The sequence below is a fragment of the Rana temporaria genome, chromosome 4 (genome assembly GCF_905171775.1).
Source record: "Rana temporaria chromosome 4, aRanTem1.1, whole genome shotgun sequence".
Lineage (NCBI taxonomy): Eukaryota > Metazoa > Chordata > Amphibia > Anura > Ranidae > Rana > Rana temporaria.
The window spans coordinates 391,033,120-391,047,587 of record NC_053492.1 but is presented as its reverse complement, the minus strand read 5'-3'; the positions used below and the strand labels follow the sequence as shown (position 1 = coordinate 391,047,587).

The window sequence follows — 14,468 nt, the reverse complement described above, 5'->3', positions numbered from 1 at the left end:
GTATGCCCCTCGTTGGTGTCTTCCCCGTCGTCCATCGGCGGCCTCGTCCAGTCCGGCGTCCTTCTGCGGCCATCGTGGTGTCCTCCCCGCTCGATCCCCGTGCTGTGTTCGAACCACTGCGCCGACATACACTGAGCGGAGTACACTCGGGTATAGTCGGGCGGGCTCGGCTCCTCTCGTGTAAAGGACGTACAGGACGCACAGGATGTGACCGCGAAAGGAGCCGAGCCTGCCTGACTATACCCGAGTGTACTGCGCTCAGTATATGTTGATGCATTGGTTCGAACAAAGCGCGGGAAGCGGGTATCGGCGTATATCGCGCACCCACGATTTTGCAGATTTTCAGGGCAAAAAAGTGCGCGGTATACGCCGATAAATACGGTAAGTAAAGCTGAACGTCACATAAACGGCTAAATACACAGATGAGCCAGTTTAGTGTGGAGGCAGCAGCTGCTTGGGGCAGAGAAGGCAGAGTGGTGCATGTTTCTTTATCGTACATCACGGGTCACAGAGCAGCCATAATAATCACTATGTGGTTTATACGCCACCTATTAGGTGAAAGGACACTGGCAGATCAATCAAACAGGAAGTCATCCCCTATATAAAACCTCCTACACTGGAAGTACCTCAGTTTTTTTGACAGTGTCTGTAAGGTGGTTGTCACTGATGTGATACATGTGCCCTTGGAGCATACTTGGAGGTCTGGTCGGTTCCATTAAGAACCATGGACTTCAATCGGATACATTCGAAAACGCTGTCAGCCAAAATGGATGATACCAGAGCCTCATTGGATAGGAGAGAAGATTCCTTGAGGTTTGCCTGTAATACAACCTTATGGCGCTGGACCCTGCATAATGGAACCCTGTGCAGTGTTTGTTCTGACCAAGGTGGTTTCCTACAGGGTGCTATACAGGTCCAGGGGAGTGGACCCCAAATTAAGGGGAACCTAGTCCCTGAAGGTCTTTTATTACAAAGCCCGCCATTATGGGTGAAGGTTGGACTAGATGCACTGTTAACACTTTAGGGGCCAGTTCTCCATAATTGATGCCTTCCCTCTGTTTCAACTACTGCAGTATCTTTGAATTCGGGAGGTAGCAACAGTGGGGTAGATTCGATAAGCAATTGCGTCTGCGTATCCATAGATACGCAGCGCAATTGCTAATTTGCGCCGGCGTATCGACTTTTCTGTATTCAGAAAGCTCGATACGCCGACTGCAGCCTAAGATATGACTGGCGTATCGTAGGCTGCATTCTTACGATGGCTGCTAGGTGGCGTTCCCGTAGTGGTCAGCGTAGAGTATGCAAATTGCATACTCACGCCGATTCACAACCGTACGCTCGCCCTGCGTTCGCATTTTACGTCGTTTGCATTCGTCGGTTTCTGCGCAAGGCTGCTCCTGCTATTAGCAGGGGCAGCCAATGCTAAGTATACCCATCGTTCCCGCGTCGCGATTTTTTAAAATTACGTCGTTTGTGTAAGTGAATCGTGAATGGCGCTGGACGCCATTTACGTTCACGTTGAAGCAAATGACGTCCTTGCGACATCATTTACCGCAATGCACGTCGGGAAAGTTTCCCGACGGAGCATGCGCACTACGTTTGGCACGGGAACGCGCCTAATTTAAATGATCCACGCCCCCTACGGGATCATTTAAATTACGCGCGCTTACACCGGCGAGTTTTACGGAGCGCCCGCGCAAATTACGGAGCTACTGCTTCGTGAATGAAGCGTATCGCAAGTAATTTACGGAGGCGTAGCGTTAAAACGGTATGCTGCGCCTCCGTAACAGTGCGCAGCCCTACCTGAATCTACCCCACTGATAATAGTGCTAGCCAAATAAGCCCAGGAAGGCTTGGTACACTGACCTTGGACATTTCCAGTCCAGCTGGACCAAATGGCCTTGGGTCCTGTTGAGTGCCTAGAAGCCGGCATCCAGGAGCTTCATTTACAGGACATGGAAATATTTTATGCCTGGGTGAAGCCAGGTAGAGGCACCCACAGATATATGTGAGTGGGAGTTTCTTTTCTCCAATCGGTAGGTAAAAGGAGATTGGCCTTAAGTACCATTAGGGGTCAGATTTGCCCCAATCCATTTTTTTCCCCAGAGGCCGTTGTTTCTCACTCCTCGATTCATACTTTATACAGGGTGTTACGCAGACAGTTCCGCCTGTCAAGCCACACTTGTGTCCTTGAGACTTGAATTTGCTCTTGACTGTGCCTGCAGAAGCCACCTTTTGAACCAAGTGTTAGTCCTTGACTCAGAAGGTGGCTTCTTTGGTTACTATCACCTCAGCAAGTAGAATGTAAGAGCTGACGGGTCTCTTATGCAAGGAGCCGTTCTTGGTCTTTTATCATGATAAGGCGATGTTGTGTCCTCACCCCCCTTTATTGCCTAGGATGGTTTCTAGTTTTTACTTGAAGGACAGTATCTTGCCTTCTTTTCCAATCCTCAGTTGGCAGGATCACTGCATACTCAAGGTAGTTCAGGTGGTCAGGATTTAAGTGAATTGTCAGCGCAGGTCAGGAATCCTGGTTTGTGCTGCCAGTAGAGCCCAGGAAGGGCAGGAGGCATCCAAGTTGACAATTTTTTCATTGGATTCGGCAGTTATATATTCAAGCCTATGGCTTGAAAGGGCAAGGTCCCATCCCTTTTTGGTGAGAACGCTCGCTACCAGGTGTGTGGAGGCATCTTGGGCCAATCCGCCATCAGGTTTTTTTTTAAGGCCACTACATGGTCTTTGGTTCATACATTCACAGGATTTTACCAGACGGATATCAAAGCCACGGAGAATACTACTTTGGCCAAAGTATGTTACGGGTGGCAGAATAAGTTCTTTTTCAGGTGGCATTTTCTGTGATTGTGTCTCCCTCTCTCAGGGGCATTGCTTTAGGACATCCCACATAGTAATTTTAATGGCTGCTCTGTGTCCCGTGATGTACGATAAAGAAAATTAGATATTTCCTACAGCTTGCCTGTAAAATCCTTTCCTTGGAGTACATCGCAGGACACAGCGGTCCCGCCCCTCTTTTTGGGATATTCATTGCTTTGCTGCAAAACGGAGGTACTTCCAGTGTAGAAGGCCTGGCTCGCAGTCTCCGCTCTAATTCATCCCAAAAGTGTTCTATCGGGTTGAGGTCAGGACTCTGTGCAGGCCATTCAAGTTCCTCCACCCTAAACCCGCTCTTCCATGTCTTTATGGACCTTGCTTTGTGCACTGGTCCAAATCATTTTGGTGGAAGGAGGATTATAATGTGCAATTGTTTTTTCAGGGATTGAGCTTGGCCCCTTAGTTCCAGTGAAGAAAACTCTTAGGGCGTCAGTATACCAAGACATTTTGGACAATTTCATGCTCCCAACTTTGTGGGAAGTTTGGGGATGGCCCCTTCCTGTTCCAACATGACTGCACAGCAGTGCACAAAATCAAGATCCATAAAGACATGGATGAGCGAGTTTGGGGTGGAGGAACTTGAATGGCCTGCACAGAGTCCTTACCTCAACCCGATAGAACACCTTTGGGATGAATTCAAGCAAAGACTGAGAGCCAGGCCTTCTTTCAACATCAGTGCCTATCGATGCTGTCCATCAGTGCCGCCTATCGGTGGCCATCAAGGCTGCCTATCAGTGCTCAATGCCCATCAGTGCTCATCAATGCCACCTATCATTGCCACCTACCAGTGCTGTCTAACAGTGCCACCTATCAGTGCCCACCAGCGCTCCTCAATCCCACCTATCAGTGCCCACCAGCGCTCCTCAATCCCACCTATCTGGGCCCACCAGTGCTCCTCAATCCCACCTATCGGTGCCAACCAGCGCTCCTCAATCCCACCTATCTGTGCCCACCAGCGCTCCTCAATCCCACCTATCAGTGCTCATCAATCCCACCTGTCTCCTCATCATGGCTCTGAGCTGAGAGCGTCTCTCATATACAGCTCAGAGCTGGTGTTTAATCTAATACTGCCTCCTGTCCTCCCTCCTCACGCACGGGATGAGAGAGGAGACAGCCGGTCTGCTCGGTCTCCCCTGACACTATCCTCCTGTGTGTGCACCACAGGAAGTGTGAACTCGTTAGATTCACACATGACTTCCCGCAGAGCTCACACAAGAGGAGAGAGTCAGGGAAGAAAGAGCAGACCAGCTGTCTCCTCACTCATCTCATGTGAGAGAGAACAGAGGAAGCAGGGAGGACAGGAGGCAGTATTCAATAGAATACCAGCTCTGAGCTGTATAAGAGATGCATTAAAGCTCAGAGCCGTGCGACTGGCAACCCCGCTGGGGTTCCCCCGACAGTTAGTTCTGCCACTGGTTCCTTACCTTTCAGCTAGCGATGACCTGGCAAAATGGGGTTACAAAAAGAATCTGTGTGCTTGTGTAGTGAATTCACACAGACAATAGCACTCCCTGCCATGTCAAGCAACAAGAACCTGCAGATTACTGCAGCTAGATTAACAGGCGTGTGTGTGAATAACTGGGGCCATTCAGCCCATACAATGCAATGACAGGTGACAGCAAGGATCGTGGCTTTGTGGCTGCACTGTTACGTGTGCATTCAGCTGATGAGAGAGAGAGTCATAAGGGCCAATGAGAGCTGCAGAGCTGGAGGTGTGCCTCTTTTTGTCTGTGTAAATCCAGGAAGTGAACAGGCAGCAGCTTCAGCTGCCCATAGTTAAAATGGATGTAGCCAGACTTAGTGGAGGGAGATTTCTGCAGAATACAAGTACAGAATCAGGGTATATATAAAATAATATGCAAAGTGGTTGGAGGGAAGCTTCAGAATGGCAAAGATGTTTTTATTACAAATTATGTGAGCAGACTGCAGTTCCTCTTTAAGGAGAAATATAGCTTCATTCAGCACCAATTACTGGCATTTAAATAAATACAGATACTGTGCAATTCATATGTATTCCCTAAGGAGAGCAGAGGCAGAATGAAAGAACCATGCGCCGGGTTTAGTAAACGCAGAAAGTTACCTTGCCCACAGCTTGAACCCCCAGTTCATCCGAAATCAAGGGGTGGATTATCCACTTATAAGCCTCCTTTAGCTGGATTATGTCCCCTTTGTCCAAGACACGGTCATACTTCCTGTTTAGAAACAATACCAGGTATATTAATGACACCTATTACATATACATTACATAAAATATCTGCATATTGCCACTGTAGTGCAAGTCTTTTCCTAAAATAGAACTATGGTCTCCAATTAAGAAAACAAAAATATGCTGCAAAACGTGTGTGCGAGATGGTGCGAGTGTGTAAGTGTGTGTGTTTTATATATTAGTGCCTTGAAAAAGTAATCATTCCCCTTGACATTTTCCACATTTTGACATGTTACAACCAAAAACAAATGTATTTTATTGGGAAAGTGATAAATGGTTTTTATTATTTTTTTACTAATAAATATGTGAAAAGTGTGGAGTGCCTTTGTATTTGGTCCCCTTTACTCCGATACCCCCAACTAAAATCTAGTGGAACCAATTGCCTTTAGAAGTCACCTAATTAGTAAATAGGGTTCACCTGTGTGTAATTAAATCTCAGTATAAATACGGCTGTTCTGTGAAGTCCTCAGAGGTTTGTTAGAGAACCTTGGTGAACAAACAGCATCATGAAGGCCAAGGAACACACCTGACAGGTCAGGGATAAAATTGTGGATAAGTTTCAAGCAGGGTTGGGTTTAAAAAAATATCCCAAGCTTTAAACATCTCACGGAGCACTGTTCAATCCATCATCTGAAAATGGAAAGAGTATGGCACAACTGCAAACCTACCAAGACATGGTCATCCACCTAAACTGACAGGCCGGGCAAGGAGAGCATTAATCAGAGAAGCAGCCAAGAGGCCCATGGTAACTCTGGAGGAGTTGCAGAAATCCACAGCTCAGGTATGAGAATATGTCCTCAGGACAACCATTAGTTGTGCACTCCACAAATCTGGCCTTTATGGAAGAGCGGCAAGAAGAAAGCCATTGTTGAAATAAAGCCATGAGAAGTCCCATTTTCAGTTTGCGAGAAGACATGTGGGGGACACAGCAAACATGTGGAAGAAGGTGCTCTGGTCAGACGAGACCAAAATTGAACATTTTGGCCTAATAGCAAAATGCTATGTGTCAGAAAACTAAAACTGCACATCACCCTGAACACACCACCCTCATTGTGAAACATAGTGGTGGTAGCATTATGTTACTTTCATTCAGCAGGGACAGGGAAGCTGGTCAGAGTTGATGGGAGGATTGATGGAGCCAAATACAGGGCAATCTTAGAAGAAAACCTGTTAGGCCTTGTACACACGATCAAACATGTCCGCTGAAACTGGTCCGTCGGACCAGTTTCCGGACATGTTCGGTCGTGTGTAGGGCCGACCGGACAGTTTCCCGGCCTAGCGGACAGGTTTCCAGCGGACAAAAGTTTCTTAGCATGCTAAGAAACTTGTCCCCTGGAAGCCTGTCCGTCGGACATGTCCGATGGTCAGTACGACTCATCGGACATGTCCGCTGGCCCGAAATCTCACGCATGCGTCAAAGTGATTAGACGCATGCGTGGAAGCATTGAACTTCCTGGTGCGCGCACGTCGCAGCATCATCGTCGCCGCCACGTCACCGCGTATTCTGTCCGTGGGGAATTTGGTCTGATGGTGTGTGCACACATCAGACCAAATGATCCCAGCGGACATGTCCGATGAAAACGGTCCGCGGACCGTTTTCATCGGACATGTCTGGTCGTCTGTACGAGGCCTGAGAGTGCAAAAGACTTGAGACTGGGCGGAGGTTCACCTTCCAGCAGGACAATGACCCTAAACATACAGCCAGAGCTACAATGGAATGGTTTAGATCAAAGCATATCCATGTGTTAGAATGGTCCAGTCAAAGTCCAGACCTAAATCCAATTGAGAATCTGTGGCAAGACTTGAAAATTGCTGTTTAGATGCTCTCCATCCAATCTGACAGAGCTTGAGCCATTTTGCAAAGAAGAATGGGCCAAAAATGTCACTCTCTAGATGTGCAAAGCTGGTAGAGACATCCCCAAAAAAGACTTGCTGCTGTAATTGCAGAGAAAGGTGCTTCTACAAAGTATTGACTCAGGGGGGCGGAAAACAAATGCACACCACACTTTTCACATATTTATTTGTAAAAAATGTTGAAAGCCATTTAACACTTTCCTTCCACTTCACAATTATGTTCCACTTTGTGTTGGTCTATCACATAAAATACATTAATGTTTTTGGTTGTGACAGGACAAAATGTGGAAAATTGCAAGGGGTGTGAATACTTTTTCAAGGCTGTATATGTATGTATGTATGTATGTATGTATGTATGTATGTATGTATATATATATATATATATATATATATATATGTATATGTATATGTATATGTATATGTATATGTATATGTATGTATATATAGTGTGTCAGCAGGAGGCAGAGGAACAGCATAACAATGATCAGTGAAGAGCTGTGCAGGGTAATATGTTAGCATAAGCCTTGGTCCATGAGAAGACTTGCAGGCTCTGCTCCCAGCACAGCCATAAAACTGACTGTGCTGGGAAGGATGTGCGTCTATGCTCTGGTGTGGTCAGTTTGAAAAAAATAAAGTTGGAGGGTTGGGAGGATCACCAGGTGTTTCACACAAAAGAAGAAATACAAAGAGAACAGGATACTATTTTAGACAAGTACCGTATTTATCTGCGTATACCGGGCACTTTTTTACCCTTAAAATAAGGGGAAAATCGTGGGTGCGCTATATACGCCGATATCCGCTTCCCGCGCTGAGTTTAAACTGCGCCGCCGACATATACCGAGCGCAGTACACTCGGGTACATTCGGCCAGGCTCGGCTTCGCTCGCATTCAGCTCTGTGACGCCTCCTAGCCTTTATGCGTGAGAAGCCGAGCGTGCCCGAGTGTACTGAGCTCGGTATATGTCGGCGGCGTTCAAACACAGCGCGGGAAGCGGAGATTCGACTCAGAGACAGCGCGGGAGGACACCACCAAGGCCACAGACGGACACCGGACCGGACAAGGCCGCCGATGGACGCCGGGCAAGACACAGACGAGGGGCATTGAAACTAAGTATTTTTATTTTTTATTTCCCTTCTAGGTTGGGGGTGTGCGCTATACGCGGGTGCGCGCAATACCCCGATAAATACGGTACATGGTACAACAGACACAAATCAAGAATGTGAAATGTTGAGATAACATACGCTTTAAATTATAAGTGCATCTACACTTACAGTTTTCTCTCACAGCCCCTTGAAAAGTCCTACCTTCTGGGTCTCTGCCAGGGAAGTAAACCAAACATGGTTCCTTGTAATAGAGTGGCATCAAAGCTGCACTGCTCCTGAATTCAGCGCACAGTTGCCACTCTTGTGTATGCTGTGCCTGCTTGCACTACAGTGAGATGAGAAAATGTTGCAGGGGGCATGACTATTGGCATTGTAACTGCTGATCGACAAGCCTTCAGCTTGTCACTCAGCACCTGGGCAAATCTAGTCCTGCCCACTGTTTTTTGAATTGGTGGCACTGGTGCTAAAACCCTCCTACCGTGAGCTGCAGTGTCAGGAGGGGGAGAGTGTGAAAGGAGCATTTACCGTATTTATCGGCGTATATCGCGCACTATTTTCCCCTTAAAATAAGGGGAAAATCGTGGGTGCGCGATATACGCCGATAGCCGCTTCCCGCACTCAGTTTGAAATCCTGCGCCGACATATACCGAGTGCAGTACACTCGGGTACATTCGGCTAGTCTCGGCTTCGCTCGTGCTCACGCATAAACGTCACAGAGCGTGAGCGAAGCCGAGCCTTGCCGAATGTACCCGAGTGTACTGCACTCGGTATATGTCGGCGGAGGCTTTCGAACTGAGCGCGGGAAGCGGGGACTCGTTTAGAGGCGCGCGCTGGAGAAGCCGGGAGGACACCATCGAGGCCGCAGACGGATGCCGGACCGGACGATGGACGCTGGGAAGACACCAAAACTAAGTAATAAAATCATATAACATTTTTTTTTACAGGAATTTCGGGGGCAACTTTAGGGGTGCGCGGTATACGTGGGAGCGCGTTATACCGCGATAAATACGGTACTTAGTCAAGTAGGGCAAAGGAAAATTTTCTCTTACTTCAGGGTGTTGTGAATCACAAAGTAACTGGAGCGGCGACTTGTTTGGAATGTCACACAGGACAGGAACCTTTAGTTACTGTGATGCTTAAAGTAAAACTAAAGTTAAAATGACAACTCTCAATACAAAATCGGACTATAATGAAAAATCGACTTCAATGTTCAATAGCTTCACTATAGTCATATTGTGTTTGTCATCTAACCATAAAGTGAAGGCTTCAGGTACAGAACATGAAAGCAACTTTGTGGTTACTATGTGCATCACTTTCACAATGATGCCCGCTGTCTACACACCAGAACTGGACACATTGCAGGAATCAGTTACCTAAAAACCTTACTGATGAAAAAGGTTTCATATTTTAAACATTTTTTTTTTTACAGATATCAATTGAGTTTTTACAACTTTAGGATACCTGCAGACCCCTAACTTGATTGGCTGGCTTTAGGCTCACATTTGAAGTCACCGATTCCACTTAATGACTGATTACAGTATACATTAGCTGTAGTATGATAACTTCATTAATGACGGTCGCCCCTTTTTTTTATCTACAATAAAGTACTGTAATATATACTGTAACAATACAGTTTCATTTCTGGTCAGAACTCAACCCATGACTACCGATGTGACCAATGTATACAAACAAGTGTTTCTTTTCAGAAATTCATGTTACTCATCTAGCTGGCAACACTCCATTTCCCCATTTTATGGCACATCGTCCAATTTAAAGCGGGGGTTCACCCAAAAAAATTTTTTTTTAATTACATCTAGCAGAGCCAGCATACTAAGGACATTACATTTCGGCAGGTCAATTTTTTTTTTCCCTCGGTACCTTTATATCCTGATGTTGTCCAGGGCTTCATGGTTCCGATGACTGCAGGACTGGGCGTTCCTATCCTTCCGTTCGATGATTGACGTCTTGTGAAACAGGTGACCTGTCGCACAACGCGCGTCACCAGATGTCTGGCAATAGCTGAGCTGCGTGTCGGCACTATACCGCGCCTGCGCAGTCAGCTCTACACGGCGGGCGCAGGCGCCGTATAGTGCCGACTCGCAGCTCGGCTATTTCCGGAAATCTGGTGACACGCGTTGTGCGACAGGTCACCTGTTTCACAAGACGTCATTAATCGAACGGAAGGATAGGAACGCCCAGTCCCGCAGTCATCAGAACCCTGAGGCTGGGATAGGAACGCCCAGTCCCGAAGTCATCAGAACGCGGAAGCCCTGGACAAAATCTGGATATAAAGGTAAGTACAGAGAGAAAAAAAAAAAAAACTGCCAAAATGAAATGTCCTTAATATTGTACTATTAATGTAAACAATTCTTTTTTAGGGTGAACCTCAACTTTAAAGTGCTTGTAAAAAGCACAAGGTTTTCTACCTTACTTACCTGAGCCCCCCTCAATCTAGCAATGTTCAGGAGAGCCTTGCCTCGCCAGGGAGTTGCACTCCTGATTGGCTTTTGGCAGCAGTGGGAGCCATTGGCTCCTGCTGCTGTCAATCACAGCCAGTAATCTAATCAGGAGATAGAGGGGGTGGGCTGAACCGCAGCTCCTCGTATGAATGGACACAGAGCAGCAGTTTAGCCCGGGTGCCCCCATAGCAAGCTGCTTGCTGCGGGGGCACCCGGCAGGAGGCAGGGGCAAGGAGTAATGACAGTGGACCTGAGAAGAGGAGGATCTTACGGCACAGAGCAGGTAAGTATGATATATTTGTAATTTTTTTAATAATAAACACAAGACTTTAATATCACTTTAAACAAAGCAAGGTTAAATCAGAACTCCAGACAGATACAAAAAGACAGGGGGGGGGGGGGGGGGGTTTATAGGTAGGAGAGCGAAAGGGGACTGCAAATAGGTAGGAGCAGATGGAATACTTTGGGACAGAAGCCGAGTAGAAAGAGCTATGGGGTTGCGCCCCCCCCCCCCCCCCCAGGCTTAATAATAGGAGAAGATATGTGAGGTGGGGGGGGTAGAGGAGGAAGCAGCACTTCTAGTAGTTCTGTTATTATATAAAAAATATATTTTGCTTCCCTCCTCACAACTATCTGGATAATTACTGTGACCCAGATTAGGAGCCCCCCCCCCCCCTGGCCCTGAGGGGATATTACCCTGGGGGGAGGGAGTTGGTGTGAAGGGTGGAAACTGAATGTATCAATTTATTATTTGTAATATGAATGAAGAACAGGATGATACATTTAGTTTATACGAGGCTGATCTATTGACTATTTTTTTTATATGTTAATGAGATTTGGTTTCCAGTATAAATGTGAAAAATAAAGAAATTGGGAAAAAAAAGGACAGGAATTACTGCATCAACATGTAATCATGAATAAAACATTACATTTATATTTAAATTGAAAAATAGTTTAAGTATCTGAATTTAATTCCAAACTCTTTTAAAACAGCACTTAAAGTGGAACTTTACTCTCCCAATCAACATTGAATATTTTTAATTCTCATGCTAATAGTGAATGTAAATACATGGGTGGGTAAATGGGTAAAGCATATTAACTTTTAAAAACTTTTTTTTTTTTCTACATTTCTTTAGTTACACCCTGGTTTCTTGCCTAGGCAAATTATGTCAATCATCCCAGGAGTCTTCAAGAGCGGAGGAGAGTAGGAGGGTTTTTCTGCATGCTTGAGCTAAGGGCAAATAGATTCAAAGAAGTATATGCTACATGAATCATTTGCCCTTACTCAGTGTTTCTCAATTCCAGTCCTCAGGCCCCCCCAACAGGTCAGGTTTTCAGGATTTCCATTATTTTGCACAGGTGATTTGATCAGTTTCACTGCCTTAGTAATCACCACAGCCTTTTCATCTGAGGGAAATCCTGAAAACCTGACCTGTTGGGGGGGCCTGAGGACTGGAATTGAGAAACACTGCCCTTACTCAAGATGGCCACGACCAGAAATGCTGGGGCGGGGTGGGGGAATGTGTTTTTCAAAGTGATTGCTCAACAAAATAAAGCAGAGAGACATGGACAGATGGGGGAGTTTGCTTGGAATATTAAAAAATCATTAAAATAGTGTTTTTGGTTTGTGGTGCTCAGATGCAGTGAATATCTATCTGCTTTAACTACTTCAATACTGGGTACTTTCACCCCCTTCCTGCTCAAGCCAATTTTCAGCAATGTCACACTTTGAATGTAACCAAACAACATTTTTATAATTTTTTTTTTTAGACAGATAAAGCTTTCTTTTGGTGGTATTTATTAACCACTGAGCTTTTATTTTTAATATTTTTTTGCTAAACAAATGAAAAAAAACATTTTGAAAGAAATCGTGTTTTTCTTTGTTTCGGTCATAACATTTTGTGATTAAGTAATTTTTTTCCTTCACTGATGTGCGCTGATGAGGAAACACCAATATGCAGCACTGATAGGCACTAGCAGGCATCGTTGATGGGGCTGCACTGATAATCTATGCACTGATTATCAGTGTGGAAAGCCACTTATCAGCTCTCCTCTACTCACGCGCTTGTCAGTTTGAGCAAAGCAATGCTAATAACCTGCACTTCCTATTTACACTGGGGTAGATTCAGGTACAATTGCGCATTTTTTGCGGAGGCGCAGGGCAACGTTTTTGCCCTGCGCCCCCGCAAATTTACTGCGCTGCCCTTGATTCACGGAGCAGTAGCTCCGTAAATTGCGTGGGTGCGCCGCCAAAATGCCCGGTGTAAGCGCGCGCAATTTAAATGATCCCGTAGGGGGCGGGAATCATTTAAATTAGGCGCGTTCCCGCGCCGAGCGTAGAGCGCATGCTCCGTCGGGAAACTTTCCCGACGTGTATTGCGGCAAATGACGTCGCAAGGACGTCATTTGCTTCAAAGTGAACGTGAATGGCGTCCAGCGCCACTTACGCAAACTACGTAAATTTGAAATTTCGCGACGCAGGAACGACGGGTATACGTAACATTGGCGAAAAACGCCGTACGGAAACAACGTAAACTGCGTACGCAGGGCTCGCGTAACGTTGTGAATCGGCGTTAGTATGCAATTTGCATACTATACACTGAGCACAACGGGAACGCCACCTAGCGGCCATCGCAAGAATGCAGCCCAAGATATGCGGGCATAAGAGCCTTATGCCGCGCATATCTTAGGCTGCAGTTGGCGTAACGAGGTTCCTGAATCAGGAGCAATCGTTACGCCGGGGCAAGTAAGAAATTGCGCTGTGTAACTATGGTTACACAGGCGCAATTGCTTCTTGAATCCGGGCCATTGTGATTAGCTGTGATTGGACACAGTTGATCACATGATAAAGAGCCTACGTCATAGACTCTTTACCATGATCGGAGATGTGGTGTGTCTGAGCGACACACTGCCCCACCGATTGTCGCGCTGCACACCCCCACCCCCCCCTCACACACAAGCAGCTTGTTCTGAAGGACGTTAAACCACTGCCCGGTGTTCATTTTCCTATAGGCCGGATGGAAAGTGGTTAAAAAAATTAAAAGTCAGCCGTCATAAATATAGATTTTTATAAAAAAGGCACCGGTCCAGGCATCCAGCACAGTCTATAATAGGAGCCGGTTCAGGAGGCAGGACTTTGTTTGACAGCAGAGTTCCCCTCTCTGTGTGATCTGGCCAGCTCTCCTCTCCCTTCCCCACAGTTTCCTGGCCGATCTCTGGGAGGAAAATTTTCTCCCACTCAACCATTGTCATTTTGAGGGCTGGTTTAACAGATTCACATGCTGCTAAAAACAGGAAGGCTCATCAATGATGAAACTCCATGGCGGATGGCGCTGGCCAGCTGCCACATCTATGACAGCGGCTTTCACCAGAACCCTCCAGCGTTCCTTTACCGATAGTGTGGCGATCGATCCCAGAGTTTTATCATTGATGAGCCTTCCTGTTCTTAGCACCATGTGAGTTGCCTAACTTGTGAATCTACTGAACAGTCATACAGTCTACACTTAGACCCCTTTCACATTGAATGCGCTTTATAGGCGTTTTAGCATTAAAAATAGCGCCTGTAAACTGCCTCCCCTGCCACCTTAGTGTAAAAAGCCCTAGTGCTTTCACACTGTGGCGGTGCGCTTGCAGGATGGAAAAAAAGTCCTGCAAGCAGCATCCTTAGGGTGGTGGGGAAGCGGTGTATACACCGCTCCTAAACCGTCTCTGCCATTGAAATCAATGGGCAGCGCTGTCGAAGTGCCTGCAAATCGATTCGACAGTGGCGCTATTCGGGTGCTTTTAACCCCTACTTTGGGGTTAAAAGTGCCCTGCTCCCGCACCCGCACAGCGCCACCAAAACAAGCAAACCTTTACCACTAGCCCGGGCGATCTACAATGTGAAAGAGGTCTTATGCCGCGTACACACGACCGTTTTTACGGGTTCTAAAAAATTAAGTTTTTAAGGGTCTAGAA

The 14,468-nt window shown here is 46.4% G+C and overlaps 1 protein-coding gene across 2 annotated transcripts in view; it reads right to left on the bottom strand.

The window, feature by feature from the left end:
- The window catches only part of PUS10 (pseudouridine synthase 10), a 124,407-nt gene that overhangs the window by 62,042 nt on the left and 47,897 nt on the right, over positions 1–14,468 (bottom strand). For both annotated transcript variants that reach the window (XM_040351140.1, XM_040351142.1), the window contains exon 6: positions 4,970–5,081. In XM_040351140.1, the coding sequence (XP_040207074.1) occupies positions 4,970–5,081 (112 nt within the window). The remainder of the gene's footprint in view (positions 1–4,969; positions 5,082–14,468) is intronic.